General features: G+C 41.1%; 1 protein-coding gene across 1 annotated transcript in view; it reads left to right on the top strand.

Annotated features, from left to right (window-relative positions):
* Positions 1-22,610, top strand: part of EPSTI1 (epithelial stromal interaction 1) — an 86,583-nt gene that overhangs the window by 35,915 nt on the left and 28,058 nt on the right. Inside the window, exon 7 of the mRNA XM_021697927.1 lies at positions 13,947-14,040. Coding sequence (XP_021553602.1) covers positions 13,947-14,040 — 94 coding nt within the window. The remainder of the gene's footprint in view (positions 1-13,946; positions 14,041-22,610) is intronic.

The following is a 22,610-nucleotide window of genomic DNA, read 5'->3' as shown; positions in this document are numbered from 1 at the left end:
ATGGAGAGAGAGGTTTGAATTCTGAGCCTATTTAATCGGTGGTGGGGGCTCACGTAGGATGGGAGGAAACGGATGCGTTTCTTCCTACCAAGATCTAAATTTTGCCTAGAGTAGGTGAAAGAAAAATTGAGGAAGTATGGGTGCTTCCTCTGATTTTCAACATATATGAATGCCATCCTCTTCCAGGTCTGACACTGAGTTAGTACCACAGTTAAACTTACTATAGGGTCCGTGGGCTTTTGTGATCTCTCTGGGCTGTACTCTATTCCTAGATACTGTTTCTAATATTTCTAGGGGAGAAGGGGCTCAATTCTTGAAACCCCAGTTCAAAAAGCTCTTGGAACCATGTTCATTCCAAAACAGCACCACCTTGAGCTCAGCCTTTCGGTTGCAAGGTTGGGAAGTTTACTTCGTTGCAAGGGAAGTTTACTTCGTTTCTACCATCAGAGCCATGCATCTCTTTTATTTCCATTTAAATAATAGTATGATTAGTTCCTCGGAGGCACATCTTCATCTATTTTAGTTTCCTAGAGTGGAGGACCCAGGCAGGTCTGCTGAATATGCACACTTAGGCCCCAAGTTTGCCTTCTAATATGCTCACAAAACTTCTAATGCCCTTCATGGGAGCTTCCAAAAGACACTTAAGGGCTAAATCGATCCCTTATCCATATGGTAGGATTAAATCCAACTTCACATTTTATAATCCAAGTAAGGTGAATCCAAAGTCATCCTGTTCATAACTTTCTATCTTATGCTAATGAAGTGAACTTATAGATAGAAAAATCCCCTATTTTGTTCAGAATAAGACTGAATATTTTATGGGAAATCTGATCTGGGAGAATCCCTGCCTAGTGAATGTTAAATCGTGCTGATGGTTAAGACCGTATCAAAATCTCTACCCACTATTGATTCTTCCTGCAGATGTCTTGGTGCACGTTAACTCATTTTCATTCCCGCTGCTACCACCTTCATGTAGGTATTTATCACATGCCACCTGCGTTATGGCTTCTGTCTCCTTGTCGTCCCCTGTACTCCTGGAATGGCTTCATTACCATCTTTGCCCACTGTCTTTTTCTTCTGGTTGCCTTACATGTTTTGTCGATTTCATTTTCTAAAGCACAACTTTAATCATGTCTCTACCCTATTCTAAAACCCTCAATTATTTCCCATTTTTTATTAGATGAATTCCAAACTCCTTAACCATACCGTGGGGGAACTGTGGCCACCTTGGTAAGAAGATATCAGACCATGCTAGGATTTGGGTCTGTGTCAGGTGATTGTAGGAGGCTTTGAGGAAGCAGGGCTTTGTTCTGGGTTGAATGGAGGCAGGAGTGATTGTGATTAGGTATCTTAATCTTTTTTTTTTTTAAGATTTTTATTCATTTATTTGACAGAGAGAGAGAGCACAAGCAGGGGGAGCAGGAGAAGCAGAGGGAGAAGCAGTCTCCCCGCTGAGCAAGGAGCTCAATGTAGGACTCGATCCCAGGACCCTGGGAATCATGACCTGAGCCGAAGGCAGATGCGTAACCATCTGAGCCACCCAGGCGCCCCTAGGTATCTTAATCTTATCTGAAAGGAGGGAAGACCTGAGTGATTAATTGTAATGGTAATGTAATTAATAAAGAAGTGGCAGTCACACAAATTAGCTAGGAATTGGGGGTATTTGGTCACTTTGGTTTAGACGAGGTTCTTGTATCTTTGTTCAGACATGTTAACGAGTGGTCTTCTTTTTGTCAGGATCCATCACAGTCACAGGGTGACCTCTTTTGACGTTGATACTGTGTGAAATTGCTTCCAACAGGAGAACACCAAGGCCTAGCTCTGAGTGCCAGGCCAGCTCCTGGATGTCAGGGCCAGCGTCTAGCCTTCTCAATACGTAATTAATAATTGGTAAAAGATGAAAGTTGACTAGTGTCTTATTTATAAACTAGTTTACTTAATTATCTTATTGTTGGAAGCTGGTCCTGTCAAGTGTTCTCTTCTTGTGAGGGGAGATCTGGGATCAGACTACTTGGACTCAAACTATAATCCGTCTGCTCACTAGCTGAGCATTATTTAACTCCTTGAGCCTCTGTTTCCTCGTGGAGAGCATGGGGTGGGACTAGTAAAAGTTGCTAACTCAAAAGAAGATTAATATAATCCATGTAAGACATCTAGTATTGTGTTTGGAGGGAGAAACTAAACAAAGTCTAAAGTAACTGCAAATTACAGCACAAGAAGAAGTATGAGAGGGACCAGCTGATTCTGGCCTTTGTTCCCAAGAATAGACCCTAAGAATGTCTTTTTTTTTTTTTTTTAAAGATTTTATTTATTTATTTGACAGAGAGAGGCACAGCGAGAGAGGGAACACAAGCAGGGGGAGTGGGAGAGGGAGAAGCGGGCTCCCCGCTCAGCAGGGAGCCCGATGCGGGGCTCGATCCCAGGACCCTGGGATCATGACCTGAGCCGAAGGCAGACGCTTAACGACTGAGCCACCCAGGCGCCCCCCTAAGAATGTCTTTTTGACACATAAGATTTACTAAGGCTGTGGGGCCCAGAAAGCGGTTCTGGTAAATATACGGTACCTGGGGGCACATGTGGCCCACCCCCATCTTGGAGACAAGCTACCTGCTGAGCCAACTTTGTGAATTCGTGTGAGTTCTAAGATCCTTACTGAAAAAAATTACCACAAAATGAACTCTGGTCAAACAAATAATCCAAGAAAAAGGAAGAGAGACGGTATCAGAATAATTGTGAACAAAGAAGATAGTGACATTTATAGTCAAGTATATGATGGATTTTATCTTCTTTTCTTAATTAAGAATCAGCATGATCAAATTAATGTCAAGAGGATTTTAGTGCTAGGAAAGGCACAAGGAAGAGAGGGAGATAGGAAGTAACAGAAGCATTTTTTTTCTTTGCACGAGGAAAGGCTTGTGAATTCTTCATATTGATAGAAGACTAAGTGATACGTGTTTTTTTTTTTTTAAGATTTTATTTATTTATTTGAGACAGAGAGACTGAGAGAGAGAGAGTACATGAGAGGGGGGAGGTCAGAGGGAGAAGCAGGCTCCCTGCCAAGCAGGGAGCCCGATGCGGGACTCGATCCCGGGACTCCAGGATCATGACCTGAGCCGAAGGCAGTCACTTAACCGACTGAGCCACCCAGGCGCCCTAAGTGATACGTGTTTTATGTGTTTAATTATATGGACAAATAGGATAGGATATATAACAGGATTATAAGATACATAACAGGATGTATAGGCTATATAACATAAAAACTTTAGGAGAAAAAAATACAACACTGAAATACAATGAAGACAATGAAAATTTGATCATTACAACAGAAGGCAGAAAGGAGGGTGGAAGTTTTATAAACAAGTCAGCAGTGGGGCGCCTGGGTGGCTCAGTCGTTAAGCGTCTGCCTTCGGCTCAGGTCATGATCTCAGGGTCCTGGGATCGAGCCCCGCATCCGGCTCCCTGCTCTGCGGAAAGCCTGCTTCTCCCTCTCCCACTCCCCCTGCTTGTGTTCCCTCTCTCGCTGTCTCTCTCTCTGTTAAATAAATAAAATCTTAAAAAAAAAAAATTGCAGGGAGCAGCACCAGATATCTGCTGACAACAGCATCAGCTAGCGGTTCTGAGAGGTAGAGGCACTTTCTTCACCTTTTGGTGCACCTGGGTGGCTCAGTTGGTTAAGCGTCTGCCTTCGGCTCCGGTCATGATCTCAGGGTCGTGGGATCAAGCCCCCTGTCGGGCTCTCCTCAACGGGGAGCCTGCTTCTCCCTCTGCCTGCTTCTGCTCTCTCTCTCTCTGTCAAATAAATTAAATCTTAAGTCAGCAATCACAGAAAAGGTATATAGGCCAAATCTCCTTATTAAAAGAAATGCTCTTGGATCACATAAAAAGATGAAACTCTAGCTGTACGCTACTACAAGAGATGCTGCAAAACAAAGGAGTTGAAAGTAAAGGCATGGAAAATATAGCCATAAATGCTAACAAAAGAAGGCAGATTAATTAATATCACTGTTAGTAGGAGACAGAATTGAATTCAAGGTGAAAACCATTCAACAAGATAAAGGTCTTTTCTAGAGATAAAATATGTAACCCAAAAGATAATGTGAATTATAAATATCAATTTGAAACCTATAAATCAAACTGCTTAAGTCTGTAATATAGATAATGGGTTTGTCAAATTTTCCTTTTAATTTAGCTAATTTTCCGTTGAAATGAACACATCAAGTGAACAAAAAAATAAATATAAGGAATAGAAGATTTGAATAACAATGGCTTAGTATGATTATACAGACAGTTATAAAGTGTTGTACCTAGTTTATGAAAATACATATTCTTGGGGTGCCTGGATGGCTCAGTTGATTAAGTGTCCAACTCTTGATTTCAGCTCAGGTCTTGATCTCAGAGTCATGAGTTCAAGCCCCATGTTAGGCTCCACACTGGGCACGGAGTCTATTTAAAAAAAAAAAAAATATATATATATATATATATGTATGTATATATATATATATATATTCTTTACAAATATTGATGTAACTACAATTGGCCCTGACTAAGGTTTCAAAGTTTCTCAGAAAATCCCCCAAATACTCCCAAATCCTAGAAAGCCACCATTCTTAAGAAAAATCTAATAATGTTAGAAATTAAGCAATAAGAAGCTTTAACATCTATTCACTTAATTTTTTTTAAATTTTTTTGAAGATTTTATTTATTTATTTATTTATTTGAGAGAGAGAGACAGCGAGAGAGGGAACACAAGCAGGGGAAGTGGGAGAGGGAGAAGCAGGCTTCCCGTGGAGCAGGGAGCCCGATGCGGGGCTTGATCCCAGGACCCTGAGATCATGACCTGAGCTGAAGGCAGATGCTTAATGACTGAGCCACCCAGGCGCCCTTAATTTTTTTTTTTCTAATCACTTCTCTAAATGACTGTTATGGTACAAATTGAAACCAAAACTCAAATTATAAATTATTTAGGGATAAAAGAAAACAAATTTTAAAGTATTTCATGTTAAAATCTACAGAATATGGCTACAAAATTGTTTAGAAAATGTAGAGTTTTAAAAGCATTTAGTAAAAATGGAAATAAAAAACCAAAGCATTTTATTAATATAGTATTATAACCATAAAATAAATACAAAGATATGGAAGAGATGGGAGGATAATACAGAGACTTTTTTTTTTTTTTAGTAAGGTAGAAAAGGAATTTATCATCTGTAAATTAACCCCAAAACTGGAGTCTTTAAAATTCTGATAAAATTTCAGACAAATTTTGAACTTGTCTGATTTTATTTTATTTAATTTAAAGATTTTATTTATTTATTTGACACAGAGAGAGAGAGAGCACAAGCAGGGGGAGCGGCATGCAGAGGGAGAGGGAGAAGCAGGCTCCCCGCTGAGCAAGGAGCCCAACGTGGGGCTAAATCCCAGGACCCTGGGATCATGACCTGAGCCAAAGGCAGCCACTTAACTGACTGAGCCACCCAGGTGCCCCAGAATTTGTCTGATTTTAAAAGAAAAAAAAACAAACAACAACAAAAAAACCTGCAAGGACAAGAAAGGAAGTATAACCAAAATTCTGGAAGAGCAAAATACTATGTCCTACTTCTAATTGTTAAATGAGGAAATCTGGGTGAAAAAAAGTATTTCCATGGAAAATATATACAGTTAGACTTAATGGCTGAATAGAATAAAAACTATAAATGGAAGAGAAAATGTAGTTTGACTTTTACCTACAGAAGTCCCTAGGCCCAGCTGGGTCTTTTCCAGTGAGTTCTACTAAACCTTCAAGGAAGGTATTAGATTTTGTTTGAAATTCTAGGAAGAAAGCCAGCTTCCCCAGTGAAGTCTGGAACAGGATGATGAGAGTGCTTATTATTACCTGCAACTAGAGACCGTTTCTATTTCTAACAAAGAAATTAAGAGCCTAAATATTGGCTCTTTAGAAAGGGGTAAGTGCCTCTGATTGTCTGTCTAAAACATCCCAAAGGGATCAACTAAAAAATTATTAGAACTGGTACAAAGAGTTCAACTAACATGAATCGATCTAAAGCCAATATGCAAACATTTGTCTTTCTTAAAAATCATCAAAAGCCCATTATAAAATATAATTGAAAGAAAAATCCCATATAAAATAATCATCCACAATGTAAATCAGGTGGTTATAAGTCTAATAAATAGACCCTACATAAATGAAATACCTAAAAGAAGATGAACATAAATATACACCATTTACTATAAGAGGAAAAAATCAATATTATAAAGATATTTCTCCTGAACAGGGCTTTTGTGGAATTTGATAAACAAAGTTTAAAGAGAAAATACTAAAAAAGTAGATAAACTTAAAAATGAAAAACTGAAGGGACTTGGGAGAGGCTTAATGTACCAGGTATCATATATGTAATATAAAAGTATGGTAGTAATAAAGTGTTATTGGCATTGTAATAAATAAATCTATTCAATAAAAGAGAGAATTTACAAGTAGGCCCATGAATATATGGGCATTTAGTATTTAGGACCTCAGCTATTGATAAAAGTATCCTTTCAAATCAGTATCAAAAAGATAATTTGACAAACTATTGAACCCACAAAATTAGAATGTAATGAAGAATGTTTTTAGAAATTATAAGTCATGCGCACAAGTCAGAAGCTATAAGGAAAAGTACAGACTACAGAAAAAATTTATGATAGGAGACACAGTGAACAACACTACAAGTCTAGGAGAAAATATTTGCCTCAAGAGTAATGGACAAAGGATTAATTTCACAAAGAACTCTACAAAGTAATAAGAAAAAGACAACTCTAGAAAAACTGGCAAAGCACTCTACCAGGTTACTAGGTTCTAGGTATGTATTATGAATAAAACAAATATAGCCCCATAACCAAATGTGGAAATTCAGATAAACCAAGCTAACCAAGAAATATATAGGATAACAGACTATAATTCCTGTGGGAGAACATAGTGGTGAAGATAGCGATCTCTACCAGTGATCAAGAATACTGGGACTGGGAGGGAGAATCTCCTTAGCATGATCAGGAAGACCTGAATCTCTGAGAAAATGATATTTGAACTGCAGATGAAAGCATGAGAAAGAATGACCTCTGCTGAGAACCAGGGGAGAAGGTCCTAGGCTGAGGGATCAGCACACAGTGTATTCAATAACCTGAAAGGAAGCTGGTATATTGGGGTTGCAGTGGGGAATGAGAGATCTTGAATTTGCCAAGATAGGCAGGAGCCAGACTGATCATGCAGGCCATGGCACAGAATCTGGATTTTATTTTAACTAGAGGGGCAAGCCTTCAGAAGCTTTTTTATTCTTTTTAAGAAGTGATTACCATTTGCTGTGTCAAGAATAGATTCGAGGAGGCAAGAATGGAAATGGAGAAGCTAGAGACAACATTACTGCCGGGGTCCAGGTAGGAGTTGGTGTTGGCTCAGTTTAGAGTGACGTCAGTGTTCGTGAATTTCAAGTGAAGCCAATTGACCCCACCACTCCTCCATCCTCCTCCATGTCTACCATCCCCAAACACCTGATATATTATTTTCCCCAAGTTTAATTCACTTGCTCTGGTACACCTGCAGATGGTTGACTTTATCTGAGAAAGAGGAGGGAGAGAATTAAAGGCATTTGTAAAGGAAAGATTGTAAAAATGGACTGTGGACTCTAAGCTGCCCAATAAGTAAAGATGGGTGGGAACTGATGGTGAGAAAGGAGGAAACAAGGGTTTGGAAATCTCAAAGAGGCTAGAAAATTATTGTAGTGAGGATGTTTGTGCAAAGAACATGGAATGACAGAAAGTTCTGTCCAAGAGTGAGCTCTGTCATTTCATATGTTGGAGGGAGGATATTTGTTAATGATGATAAAATCTAGGGTAGGACTTGAGAAGTGTTACTGAGGCAGAATGAAGAGCTACTGGAGATGAGGAAATAAAACAAACAAACAACAACAACAACAAAAAACCCCCCAAAACCAGAGCCTAGGGGCTGGAAGGCAGGGAGGAGATCAAGGACTTCCATGTCACTGACACTAGTTGAGATAGGGAGGAAGGCTAGTCGTAATGAATGAGAGCTGGTTGACCAGATGGTTTGGAGTGTAGCAGTAGCAAAGAGGGGAAGAACTTAGGGTATACTGATATCAGGAGCACTACAGGAACAGATATTCTTTTTTGTAAGTGATGGGGGGGAGAAGTAATGGTCTGCAGTAGCACGGGGAGCAGAGAAGATGCCTGTGTCACCACTAGGCACTGAGGACAATGTAGTATGAGAAATAAAATACCTCCATTTAGGGACCTCGGAGGAAGGCACTGTCTTTAAGATATAGTCTTGGTTTCAGGTAAGGAAGAGATCCGAGGGAGATTTTTTTTTTTTCTTTTGAAATAATTTTCAGTTTGGAGAAAGTCACAAAAATAGTACAGTGTTTTGCAGTAAGATCTTCTCCTACCTTCCCCTAATGTTAATATCTTATATAAACATAGTACAATTATCAAACTAGAAAATTAACATTGATACAACACTACAAACTACAGGCTTTATCAGAATTTCACCAGTTTCTCTCCAATGTTCTTTTTCTATTTTAGGATCTGATTCAGGATCACATAATATAATTAGTGGTCATGACTATTTCGTTTCCTCCAATCTGTGACAGTGCCTCATTTTTGCCTTATGTTTCATGACCTTGACACTGTCAGTCAGTACTGGTTAGTTACTTTGTAGAATGTCCCTCAAATGTGGGTTTATCTGATGTTTTCTTATGATCAGATTGAGGTTTTAATTTTCAGAATACTAAGAAGTGATGCTGTGTCCTCAGAGCATCATATCAGAGGATACATGATGTTGATGTCCTCCTTATTGCTGATGTTAACTCTCATTACTTGGTTGTGGTAATCTCCAATGTAAAGTTATTTTTTTCCCTTTGTAATTGGGGGAGATACTTTAGGGCTATTCTAATATCAGGTTACCCTCAAATTTTTCCCTACTGATTTAGCTCTGAGTGCTGACAAATGTATGAATGGATTTTGTTCACATCCACTTACATGAAACTAACTCAGGCAAAACGGTATCTGTTTAGTTTATCTGATAACCCATATTGCTAAGCACAAAGCAGAGACTAAAGAAATATCTGTTGCCTGCACAAATGCATGTGTAAATGTAAGAATGATTACTTGCTCACCTAACCTTCACGGTGGGGAAGTTCAGGTTTGTGAAGCTATTGTGAAACACAGGAAGAATGTACTGTTAGATAATACTCATATAGAAGGGCTCCTAAGACACACTGAGGTTTTGTTTTCAAATGAGTGTTATAACATGATTTAATCTTAAGTCAGGATCACATGGACCTAAGAGAATTATGCATATTAAATATCCATCTGTACAACTATAATAGTTCTCAAAATCAACAGGGGTGCTTTTGAGAAACATAGATTCTCAGATCCTACTCCAGGTATGCTGAATTAGAAAGTCCAAGTCTTGAGTACAGTAATTTCCAAGAAGCACCATAGATGATTCTCATGGTTCCAGCCTCACACAGGTCTTCCTATTGGCATTTTGGAAATTATTGTTCAAAGGAACCTAGAATGGCATGTGTAAAGCTTTTCCCCAGTATGCACCACAATGGTGTGTATGCTTTTTGTCTTTTTGAGAAACATTTCAAAATCACAGAAAATATGTATCAACCACTAAAGTCATACCTAAGATTTTGCTTACATGTGGTTCATTTTTAAAAAGAAATTTAAATGGCATGGAGATGAATGAGCCCTTTCACTATTTCCCCCATCCCTCTGTCATTCTCCTAGCAGTAACAGCTGTTCTGGTATGTAACATTTGTCAGTGCCCTTCAGCCAAAGACCACCAGGGATACACCTGTAGTTGAACATGCTGGGTTTATTACTTGTTGCAGATAAAGAAAATGCACCATAAGAAATGGAGGGATAGCTCAGTAAGGCTGCTAGGAATAACTGATTAGGATTTAGGTTTTGGTTGGGTAATTTTGGGAAGGGTCTAAAGAAGCAGGGGATTGCTCTGGATTATGTGTTGTCAGCATGTGGGGACAATTCTATGTTTGGGTGTCTCAATAAATCTTACCCAAAGGAAGGACAGCCTAGATGAGTATAAAGCTGTAATTGGTAAGGAAGTCGCCATTCATTTAGCAAGATGGGGGATATTTGGTCATCTGTGAGATGTACTTATGTGAAGTGGATGCTCTGTGGGATCATTTATGTCCATTAGTAGAACGACATGGCTTAGTCAGATTAGTTTGTAATAACATTGAGGTGTAGATGTGTCAGAACAGTTCCCAGATGCTTTGGGCTGCTTTTCTTTTTCTCATCATGTACATTTTTCCAATTTTATTACATATATATGAAACCACACAACCCCCTCTACTCATATATTCAGACTGTTGTTTGTGTCCTTCAGATATTTTGATCACTGTATCGTACTTTCACAACTCCCCTCCTCCCCCTACTGGATACTGTTTTTTGGAATTGAACCATATTGATTCTTGATGTAGATCTAGTTCATTTCCTTCTTCCTTTCCATTCTCATCTCCCCCACCCCTGTCCCACCCCCAGCTCCCTCTATCTTCCTTCTCTCTATCTCTGAGACTTTTACAAATGGTGCTGGATTAAATGACCCTGTTCAGGTGTCTTTAAATACCTATGCAAGAGTTTCTCTAGAGTAGGCACCTAGACATGATACATATATTCAACTCTACTAAGTATTGTCAAATACTCTCTGAAGCGGTAACATCAATTTTCCCTTCCATTAGCAATTTATAAAGCGACCAGTTTTGCAAGACACCCTCCCTAGCATCTGGAAGGTTATCATACTTTTTTATACTCTGGGCCTAGGTAGCTTCTAGAACTGACAGGAAGACAAAGCTCAAGGATGAACAGATTCTTCCCCTTTCCCACCTTCCCCTTCCCTGACGAAGGTTCTGAAATACCTAAGCTGCCTAGCTGAATCCTTGAGAATCCTTTTTTTCTCTTCTTCCTCAACTCTTCTTGGCTACCTCTTATAGTTTTGGAATTGATCACCTGAATGGAGAAATGATTCTCTTGTATATATTTCTTTGTGTTGTGTTATGAGGGTACACTAGTGCTGTAATAGACTTTAAAATATATATATAGATTGAGTAATATGGGTTTTTTTTCTTGCTCATTTAAAGCATGGGTGAACAAGTTCGAGTGGAGGCCCCCTCTACTCATATAGGCAGGCCCCAAACCAATATAGGCTTCCCTAACTTCAGTATACAACTTTCAAGTTTGTGCTGGGGGTTATCTTTATTCCAGCCAGCCAGAAGGAGAAAAACGTGTGGAGGAGCATGTGTGGGAAGTTTATAATTAGTTAGTCCCGGAAGGGGTATGCATCACTCCCTTTCATGTTCGGGGTCAAGACTCGACCCTGTGGCCAACCTCAACTGCAAGGGAGGCCAGGAAATATAGTCAAGTTGTGTGACTAGAAGAGGAGAACATGAATTTGGACATTCAGCAATTCTCTGCTGCAACTGGGTTATATTGAAGTGAGGTTATCCTGAAGACACCTTTTAGGATAAGCTATAGGAATCACCCTAAAAACAAGCAGGAAGGACCCTTGAAGGTCTTAAGTTGGACATGAGTGAACTAAATCTAAACCAAGTCTGAGTTATTGGTAATCCTTTCATCAGTTCTGTGGAGAATAAAGGAAGGAGTCCTCTATTGACGCTTGGGTTAGAGTGATAAAGCAAAACAGGATCATCCCCTCAATAGGTGGCAAAGTCCCAGGATGACAAAGGGCAAGAAACTCCAAGGGAAAAGTGACTCAGTGCTGCAGTCCGGGGTTCTTAGTCTTGTTGGACTTCCCACCAGGAAATTCTACTTTTGCCCTCAAGGAGGTTGTGTATTTTATTTTTATTAGATATGACCACGGTTGCCTACAAGGATCCCAATTCAGTTTAGCCAATATATGGAAATTAGAGTATATACCTAGGCACTGTACTAATAGTAGAGAAATACCAGTTAGTTTAGTAGCGTGGAACTTGGCTTGTTTGTGTACTTAATCTTGGGGAATAATCCACATTCTGCACAGACCCATACTTGTATTCCTGTGACCATCGTTATGATTTAGTCCTGTGGCGTAAGTGGGGCAGTGATCATTGGCAGAAGGGCCGTGGCTAGTGGTTGGCTCCACAGTTAAGAAGCAACTGTCAGCACACAGTGCAGGGCTGCCAGTCAACTTGGCCTGAAGTTCCTTCCTTGTTTTATCATGGTGTTTCTTTTTCACTGCATTTCCTATGTCTGAACTCAGCTAAGGATATTCAGGAATCTCATCCCAACTTCTGGCAACTCTCTTCTTTTAACACTTTTGACTGATGACTTCATAAAGCCCCAGACAGTGGGGCAGCTTCCAACTCTGCGACTTCATTAGTCTCCTTGTCTACTCTGGGCAAGATAAGCAATCCTAGACAAATGGAGAGGCTGTTTGTCTCAACTGCTGAAGCCTTATGTTTCTCAGGGTTATGTACATCGCTTAACTTTTTGCTCTTCCTTTCCTAACTCAAGCTTCTGACCTTGTTCAAACGCCATGTTCTATCTAAGTAATTATTTGAAGTGATGTGGGCATCTCTGTTTAATTTTGAATTCCTTGTTTTGATTTTACCTCCACTGGATACCATTTATTTTTACCAGACCAGTTGTGTTTCCTTTGATGCCCACATCCTAAGTGCTTGATGAATTGGATCCTAGCAGTAGGACTAAAATATTAGGGGGGAGAAGAGGGATAACTGAGGGAAGGAGGCAGGCAGAGAGCAGGCTGCAAGGAGCTGATGCGATATAAATTAGGCCTCCATGAGGTATTTGGTTGTGAACGTGAAATAAAGTGGTAAAAATCCCACAAATTACAAGAGGAAAGGACAAAGGAATAGAGATCAATGGTAGGCAGCATGGGAAAGTCATTGAAGTAAGGGCTAGGAAACAATTCTAGTGTGCTCTGCTTGACATAGAGGAGAGGAGAAATTGGGGTGATTGTTTGGGTTTTTTTTCTTTTTAAAAAATATTTTTTGAGAGAGGGAGAGAGAGGGCATGGGGAGGGAGAAAGGGGGAGGGAGAGAGAGAATCTCAAGCAGACTCCCCGCTGAGTGTAGAGCCCGACTCAGGGATCGATCTCATGACCCTAAGATCATGACCTGAGCCAAAACCGAGTCAGACGCTTAACTGACTGAGCCACCCAGGCGCCCCCAGTGGTTTGAGTTTTTAAGGGAAAATCAAAGAACTTCTTATTAGAACTGAGGATATTTCTAGGCCAATCTTTCTGAGCTAAAAAGAGATGTCAGAAATGCAGGCCAGACCAGCAGCACTTCTTAACTTCCATGGGAGGTACAAATCAAATGCGAAGGTGTGTGGGTCTGTCTGTCTGTGTGGAGAGAGAGGGCCCATTGCTGCTTTTAGAATCCCAAAGGGGAGGTGGTCCATGATCCATATGCGGTAAAGAATTACTGCATTGGAGGGGCTATATATCCTGAGAGCAGTCAAAGCCATGAGGGAAATGAGAGGAGAAAGTAGGTGAAGGGCCATGTGAAACCAGTGTGGAATGACAGTCACAGGGGACCCAGTGTAACACAGTTCTGTCGTGAAGTCTGAGTGTCAAGCTTTAAATGCTCAAAAGGGAAGTTAGGACCCCACACTGTGGAATCTGAGAGAGCATTTATCTCCATGTCAAACTACACAAAGTAGAAAATATGAAATCATAGATTCACATTCCACAAACAATTTTATATTTTTCAGACTAATGTTCTTCAAGAATGTGGTCTTGCAATAGCATTTTGTTTTGGTCTTCTACGCTACCTTGTTCTCAACTCACCTTTTGTTCTACTCAGGAGATTTTCAGTCATCACCCAATAAAAGTCTAGGCTTGTATCCAAAGGCACAATAAATAATATTTCTATTTTCATGAAGGCACTAACACGTATTTGTGTTCCTGCTAGCAAAACTGCTGAGTTCCTGAGCAGACTGGACGCAGAGTTGCCAGACAGAAGTACCCGTCAAATTGCTCTTCGTGACCCACAGTCTTCAGCTTGGGTAAGTGGAATGCCATGCAGGGTTGCCATCTGGTACTTTATAAAGAGGCATTTAGTGAATGAAGACTAAGGGCATAGAGTGTCCTTATATTGTAGATTGTTGGGACTAAAGGCAGATGACCTGATCTGAAACTTTGACTTCAACTGTTGCTTCCTTCAGCTATAAAATAATGCTGTACTTGTTATCTACATTATGGGCACCTTTCAGCCTCTGAAAAGCCTTTGATCTCACCTAGTCATCCATCTATTTTTCTATCCTTCAAATTTTTATGTTTACATAAGGTCTATCAAGTGCATACAGTTTCTGCCTGGAAGGACTTTAGTTAAGTGAAGGAGAAAGCCATAGCTATAAAGTGAACAGGTGAGCGTAGAGCATATAACAATTAGAAAGTTAAAGCTTAAAGGATGAGTCAGTAACATGAAGAGTCATTCTGGGTGTCAGGAATTAGAACATAGAAGCAAGAATTAAGGTATAATGGCAAGAAAATGCACAGCTTGTGTTAGGGAACAAAAGTTGTGTAGCTCACTCTTCTAGAGAAGGATGCAAGAACCATGAGGGGCAATTTGGGTGGGGTAGTTCAGGTGGCAATTTGGGTGGGGTATTTCATCGTGTAGGCTGTCTTGGGTTCTGCAGGATGCGTAGCAACCCTGACCCCTGGGCACAAAATGCTAGTAGCATCCCCCAGACATCAAGACTTCCAGAAATGCGTCACACGTGGAGCTTGTGGTGCTCCCGGCAGAACACTGCAGAAATTTGTATGATGATTGGAGAACTTGGACCTCATTCTGTGAGTGCTGAAGGTACTAAACATTTTTAGGGAAGGTTCAAGGTCAGATTTGTATTTTAGCAGAATCACACTGGTAACCATGTGAAGGATGGCTCTAAAGGAATAGAGAGGCAGAGAGGCCTTTAAGAGGCTCTGTGTTAATCCAGGTGAGGAATGATGAAAGCATGAAGTAGGGCAGTGGGTAGGAGGGTGGAAATGAGAGCACAGGTCAGAGAACCACTTAGAAGGTGAAATTGGCAGGGCCTTGGTTATTGACTAGCTAACTGGGGACAAGAAAGTAAGTGTAATTAAGGATGCCTCTGGGAAAGGGTTGTAGTTGAAAGAAAAGATGGGTTTAAGTTTTCAAGAGTGTTCACTTTTCCAGAGTTTGGGTAGGTAAATAAGATGTTAGAGAAACCGGGGCGCCTGGGTGGCTCAGTTGGTTAAGCGACTGCCTTCGGCTCAGGTCATGATCCTGGAGTCCCGGGATCGAGTCCCGCATCGGGCTCCCTGCTCGGCAGGGAGTCTGCTTCTCCCTCTGACCCTCCCCCGTCTCATGCTCTCTCTCTCAAATAAATAAATAAAATCTTTAAAAAAAAAAAAAAGATGTTAGAGAAACCTGATCTTCATTTCCTTCATCCCCCTTTCTCTTTAGTGATCATGTTTTAAAATGTCAAGAACACATTATGACACTCCTTGGGAAAAGGTCCTTATGCTCTTACAAAATTTTAAAAGTGCCTTATTTTTTTGGTCCACTTCTAATGTGTTCCAAAGTCTAGATTTGCCACAGGTCCTGCCATATCTGTTATCTCTTCCCTCACTGTAGGGCACTAGAGGAATGAGAAGCTGTAGGTAGTAGAGCTAAATCCTGTGTAGGGACAGTCCTTGACGTCTATCCAGATACCCTGTGGCTGTGAGGGAGGGGAGGAAAGACGGGAATTGGATAGTGTTATCAACTGGGTGCTTGGCTGCCAGGATGGGCTTGATTTTGCTTGAGGGCTTCCTGAATCCTGTGGTCTGAAACACCTGGCAGAACTGTGTGTGCCTGCTCAATTGATTTTTGGCTCGTTTCTTCAATTTAACAAGATCATCCTGAATTTCAATATTGTTGTCCAAAACATGAGTCATTTCTCCCAGAGCTGTGTTTTCTGTGGATTGATTATTGCATTAGTCACACGACCCTCAGAGCTATTAATAGAAAATAAGGGGCAGCATTGCACCCAGGATGGTTCTTGATGAGCTGCATTCAATAGCTGCTCCCCTTTCAACACCAAACTTATTAATAATTTGTTGGTGTTCAATATACTTAAGTGACTTTTTTTTTACCCATATTGTACTCTTCTCATTCTGTCTAATCCATATGCATAGAATGGCTCTGAGAATGCTCTGCAGAACCATTTCTGACGCTTTAGGAACGTCCCACATATACAGGGCACTTTTTGTGATGTGGAAAGAAGACACTAGCAGTTTGCCTCAATTATTATCAACGTATGGAATGTGAACACTGTGTGGTACCCATTTATATGGGTTGTGATGAGCTGCAAGGCTTCAAGTTAAAAAAAAAAACAATTTTAACACAATGCAACTTTTCTGAGAAAATTGTTCTTATCACCCCACTTATTTAAATATGGATTTTCCATGGGCAGATGGGAATTTAATAAATACTATGCAATTCCATCAAGACTACAAGAAAATTCCTTTAAGTGATACATAAGAGAACTTCAGACAAAAGATGCAGTGTTTACTTACACATGGATTGATACAGTTCTCTGTAGTGTGTGTGTAGTGTGTGTGTGTGTGTGTGTGTGTGTGTGTGTGTGTGTAGTCAGAAGTCCCAGCATCATCATGCCTTCCCTAATCATTAACACTGAATATTTCTGGTTATACACTAAATGGTTTCCAGTCCACTTTGTTGCCTCTTGCCTCCTCTTCTACAGGGAAGAATAATGTAAAAAATCTCATTCTGTGGTTCCACTGCCCAGTGGCTCCCTGTATCTTCAAAGATAAAGTCAAAATGCTTTAGCTTAAGCACAAAGCCCTTTCTGCCCTCTGCCCTCCTCCCTCCCTGCATGATACCTTTCTCTACATAGACTCTAGGTCTCTGCCACTCCAAGTATGGGGTCTGTGGACCAGTAATACGGGCATCACCTGGGAGCCTATAGAGGTATAGACGAATCTCAGGCTCCACGCCAGACCTGAATAGGAAGCTGCATTTTAACACAGTCTGTGGTCACGTGTGTACACATTAATGTTTGGGGGGCACTGCTCCATGGCTCATGCCTTTCCAGCCATTTCCTCTCACTTCTGCTCCTTAGAAGCCCTAGTGCAGTTTGGTTTAACTTTTATCCATGTGCCACATGTTTTTAAAAAGTCAACAGGGTGATGGGTATTAAGGAGGGCACGTGTTGTGATGTGCACTGGGTGTTATAGGAATCATTGAACACTATATCAAAAACTATTGATGGACTAGGCAGTGGCTAACTGAACATAATTAAAAAAAAGTCAGCACTTAAAGAAATACCTGTGTCCCTTGCACCCTTTCCACCTCTTTCCCACTCCCAATATTTTAAACTCCTTGCATTAATTTCCCATTACTTCTAAAATAAGTCCTGGGGATGTAAGGCCCAGCATGTGACTCTAGTTAACAACACTGGACTGTGTATTTGAAAGTTGCTAAGAGAGATCTTAAAAGTTCTAGTCACAAGGAAAACATTTTGTAACTATGTATGGTGACAGATATTAACTAGGCTTATTGAGGTGATCATTTTGCAATATACACAAACATTGAATCGTTATGTTGTACACGTGAAACTAATATAATGTTATGTCAGTTATGCCTCTATAAGAAAACTTCCCGCTGCTGCTGTGACAAATTACTGCAAACTTAGTGGCTTAAGATGCACAGATTTGTTCCGTTACAGATGTGGAGGTCAGAAGTCAGCATTGAGTATGAAGGGGCTAAAATCAGGGTGTCAGCAGGGCTGGCTTCTCCTGGAGGCACAAGGTGGGGGGTGGGGGGATCCGTTCCTTGCCTCTTCTAGCTTCCCTTTGGCTGCCGACACTCTGGCCCCTCAGCATGTGGCTGCATCTACCCTCTGCTTTCATCCTCACATCACTTCCCTTTGACTTTCTTGCCTTCCATCTGTAAGGACCCTTGTGATGACACTGGGCTCACCTGGATCATCCAGGATCCTCTTCTATCTCAGAATCCTCAATTTCAGCAAAGTCCCTTTTGCTAGGTAAGGTGACATTCACAGCTCCAGGCATTGAGACGTGGACATCTTTGGGGGGCCATTATGCTTCCCACCACACTCTCCTAGCTGTTTGTTATTTGGATTCATCTACCCAGTGTATATATTGCTATTGCTTGACCAATCAAGTTTAGATTTTGTTAATTTATTCCTTCCTCTCCATTCTCCTAATATAAAACTATTCAGTATTTCATGCTTTCTCTTACTATGACTACATAAATTTTTTCTCCCTGCCAAGCCAGTTGGTATACTTTACATTTTCTTTCTTTTACAACTTTTCAAAAATTTTGCTAACATTGGCTTCGTTTCCTCTGAACATTTATTTGAATGCCTTCCTTCAGATTTTGTGACTGTTCCACCAAGTGTTTCTGATGCAAATTTCCACAAAATTTTCCATTTTGTGCCTGTGAGAAAGCTTGTCAGTTTCGGGTTCCTTTCCCTCCTGGAAACAGCCCTCGTGCTGCAGTCTTCTGCCTTCCCCGGGGCTGGTTGTTCATTTGGCCTCCTACACAGCTGTTATTTTGGGAGTTTCCTTTCACTGAATTGGTTCTCAACCTCATCTACACATGGGAATCACCTGGGGGGTTTTAAAATTCACTGATGCCTGGGTCTTCCCCTCAGAGATCCTGTTGTATTGTGGCCTGGGCTTTAGGGCTTTTAAAACTCCCCAGGTAATTCTAATGTGCAGCCTAGGATGAGCCTCGCTGTTTTAAGGTCATCTGGGGAATTGCTCTTATTTGTTTTCCTATGTTGGGTCCTCTGATTTCTGGGTCTCCTATCTTCTATGTTCTTGTTTTATTTCTTTGTTTTGATGGAGCATATTATTTAGTGGCTTCCCAAGAGAAGATGCATGCTCAGGTCATTGCATGTCTGAAACTATCTTTATTGAGCCCTCACACTTAGCTTGTAATTTTCTAATAAGTATTCCAAATTAGAAATAATTTTCCTTCAGAATTCTGAAGGCATTGCTATTCTACCTTTGAGTGTTGGTTCCTGAGAAATCCAAAGCAATCTGAATTTCATTACTTATACATAAGGGTTTTATCCCGCTTCCCCTGAAAATGTTTTAATATCTCCTTTTTTTCCCCCTGGTATTCTGTAATTTTGTAATGATGTACCCTAGTATGAGGGTCATTTATATTCATTTTCAGTCTGGAAACTCATTTCTGGTTCTAGGTGATTTTCTTGTGTTATTTCTTTGATTTATTTCCCTTCATTTTCTCTAAGGAATTCTTATTATTGAAATCCTAGGCCTCTTGGATTTATTTTCTTCTTTGTGGAAAAAAAAATATTTTTCTCCTTTAATTTATCTTGGACCTTTTTTTCTCCTTCTTGGCGTATTGGGTTAGACAAATCTCCTGTCCTTTCCCTCCTGAGTGTCTCCTTTCCTGTCTTGTGACTGCACACACACACTTCTGACAACAGATGTGTGGGAACTTTCCTTACACCAACCAATTCTGTGACATCAGCTGGGGGTCCCAGAGTTTAACACAGTTCAGACACTACCTACCTGGAGGTTCCCACAGGGGTTAAGGGCTCAGTTCCATAACACTGCCCTCCCTTCAGATGGCAAATTGCAAGTAGGTCCCCAGGTTACCCATAACTTCTGTCAAACATGGCTACAAATCGGGGGTTCCCATGGCTCCTTTCCTGGGTTCCCTTACTTTGGTAGAGTGGCTCACAGAACTCAGGGAAACATTTATGTTTACCAGTTTATTAAAGGATATGATAAAGGATACAGATGAACAGCCAGATGAAGAAATACATAGAGTGAGGTCTGGGAGTGTCCTGAGTGCAGGTGCTTCTGTCCCTGTGGGTTGGGATAGGGTCAAACTCCCAGTGTGGATGAGTTCATCTCCCTGGAAATTCCCAGAACCCTCATACTTCTGGGATTTTATGTAGGGATCATGTAGGCATGATCAATAATTAACTCCATATCCAGCCCCTCTCCCCTCTCTGGAGGGTTGGAGGGGACTGGTCGGGAAATTCCAAGCTTCTAATCATGGCGTGGTCTTTCTGGTGACCAGTTCCCATCCTGGAGCCCATCCAGCAAGCCTCATTAGAACAAAGATGCTGTAATGTTCTTAACACTTAGGAATTTATATGGGTTTAGGAGCCCTGTGTGAGGGATGGGGTCAAAGACAAATATGAAACCAAGAGATGCTCCTAATGCTCTTATCACTTAGGAAATACTTAAGAAACTACAAAGGTTTTAGGATGTCTGTGCCAGGAACGGGGGCAGAGATGCACACGTGTGTGTGTGTGTGTGTGTGTGTGTGTACACATATTTTTTCTCTTATCTCACATGTTTTCTTGACTATCTTCTAAATATTTTATGGGCCGCCTTTTTGTGGGGGGAGGGAAGATATTTTTATTTTCCAAGACCTTCTTTCTTCTTTGTTGCTTCTTAAAAATAGCAGCCTGTGGGGCGCCTGGGTGGCTCAGTCGTTAAGCGTCTGCCTTCGGCTCAGGTCACGATCCCGGGGTCTTGGGATCGAGCCCTGCATCGGGCTCCCTGCTCGGCGGGTATCCTGCTTCTCCCTCTTCCTCTCCCCCCTGCTTGTGTTCCCTCTCTTGCTGTGTCTCTCTCTGTCAAATAAACAAATAAAATCTTTAAAAAAAATAAAAATAGCAGCCTGTTCTTGTTTCATGGATAAAATATCACCTTCTAGCCCTCAGAGGACCCGGTGCAGGGAGCAGAGGAAAACTTCAAAGAAGGGGGCCCAGAGGCTCACTACTCAGTATGCAGGATTTTATACAGTCCTTTCACTCTCCAACTGGGATTTGACCACCGTGACCTTCTGTGCTAGGTGTGCCTGGTTTAGTTTATCCAGAGAATACATTTCTGGTTTACTGTCAGTGTTGGGAGAATTAGTGGCTGAATTTTCAGGGTGGGAGCAGGAATAGCCACTTTCCCATCTTCCATCTGTCGTCCTCGACAGCTGTCGCATCCTTCTTGGGCCCTCACGTTGCTCTGTGGAGAAAACCAGCTTCTTGTGGGTATCTTGGTTTCTGAATGTAGAGTTTGATTCATTTTCTCCTCTGTGCAGGGTAATTTCTGAGAGAAGGATGGCACAGAAACATTTTTACTCCACCATCTTTAAATGGGAACTTAATTGCTTGTCACAGGTTGAATTGTGGTCTCCATGCCCACCTCAGAATTCATTTGTTGAAGTCCCCACCCTCTGTACCTCAGGGTGTGACTGTATTCAAGATTGGGTCTTTATAGAGATAATAATAAAACGAGGTCATTAGGGTGGGCTGTAATCTAACAGGACAGGTGTCGTTATAAAAAGGGGAAATCTGACACAGAGACAGACATGTCTACAAGGAAGATGATATGAAGAGACAGGGAGAAAATGGCCATCTACAAGCCAAGGAGATCCTAGATCCTTCCCTCACAGACCTCGGAAGGAATCAACATTACAGATACCTTATTTTTGAACTTTTAGTCTCTAGAACTGTGAGACAATAAATTTCTGTGTGTTTAAGGTCCCCAGACTGTGGTACTTTGTTATGGCAGCCCTAACAAACTAATGCCATGCTATTTTTCATTTGTTCACACAGTGCCCTTCCCCCTGCTTAGTCTGATTCATGCTTACTCTTTAAAACGCAACTTAGGTCAACCCATTTTGAGAAGGTGTTCCTTTTTTTTTAAGATTTTATTTCTTGATTTATTTGACAGACAGAGAGAGAGAAAGGGAACACAAGCAGGAGGAGTGGGAGAGGGAGAAGCAGACTCCCTGCTGAGCAGGGAGCCCGATGTGGGTTTCGATCCCAGGACCCCAGGATCATGACCTGAGCTGAAGGCAGATGCTTAAGCGACTGAGCCACTCAGACACCCCAAGAAGGTGTTCTTTTTTTTTTTATTCTTATGTTAATCCCCATACATTACATCATTAGTTTTAGATGAAGTGTTCCATGATTCATTGTTTGTGCATAACACCCAGTGCTCCATGCAGAACGTGCCCTCCTCAGTACCCACCACCAGGCTAACCCATCCTCCCACCCCCCTCCCCTCTAGAACCCTGTTTGTTTTTCAGAGTCCATCGTCTCTCATGGTTCGTCTACCCCTCCGATTTCCCCCCCTTCATTCTTCCCCTCCCCCTACCTTCTTCTTCTTCTTTTTTTTTTTTTTCTTCGCATATATTGCATTATTTGTTTCAGAGGTAGAAATCTGAGATTCAGCAGTCTTGCACAATTCACAGCGTTTACTAGAGCACATACCCTCCCCAGTGTCTATCACCCAGTCACCCCATCCCTCCCACCCCACCCCCCACTCCAGCAACCCTCAGTTTGTTTCCTGCAGTTAAGAATTCCTCATATCAGTGAGATCATATGATACATGTCTTTCTCTGTTTGACTTATTTCACTCAACATAATACCCTCCAGTTCCATCCACGTCGTTGCAAATGGCAAGATCTCATTCCTTTTGATGGCTGCATAATATTCCATTGTATATATATACCACATCCCAAGAAGGTGTTCTGATCCAGTTTAATTAAATGTGCTTTTTAGCTTCTTCTGTCCATAATACCCATCATGCTGTACTG

Source organism: Neomonachus schauinslandi, chromosome 3 (assembly GCF_002201575.2).
Source record: "Neomonachus schauinslandi chromosome 3, ASM220157v2, whole genome shotgun sequence".
Classification (NCBI taxonomy): Eukaryota; Metazoa; Chordata; class Mammalia; order Carnivora; family Phocidae; genus Neomonachus; species Neomonachus schauinslandi.
Note: the sequence above shows the minus strand (reverse complement) of the source record. Positions and strands in the feature narration are given on the sequence as shown.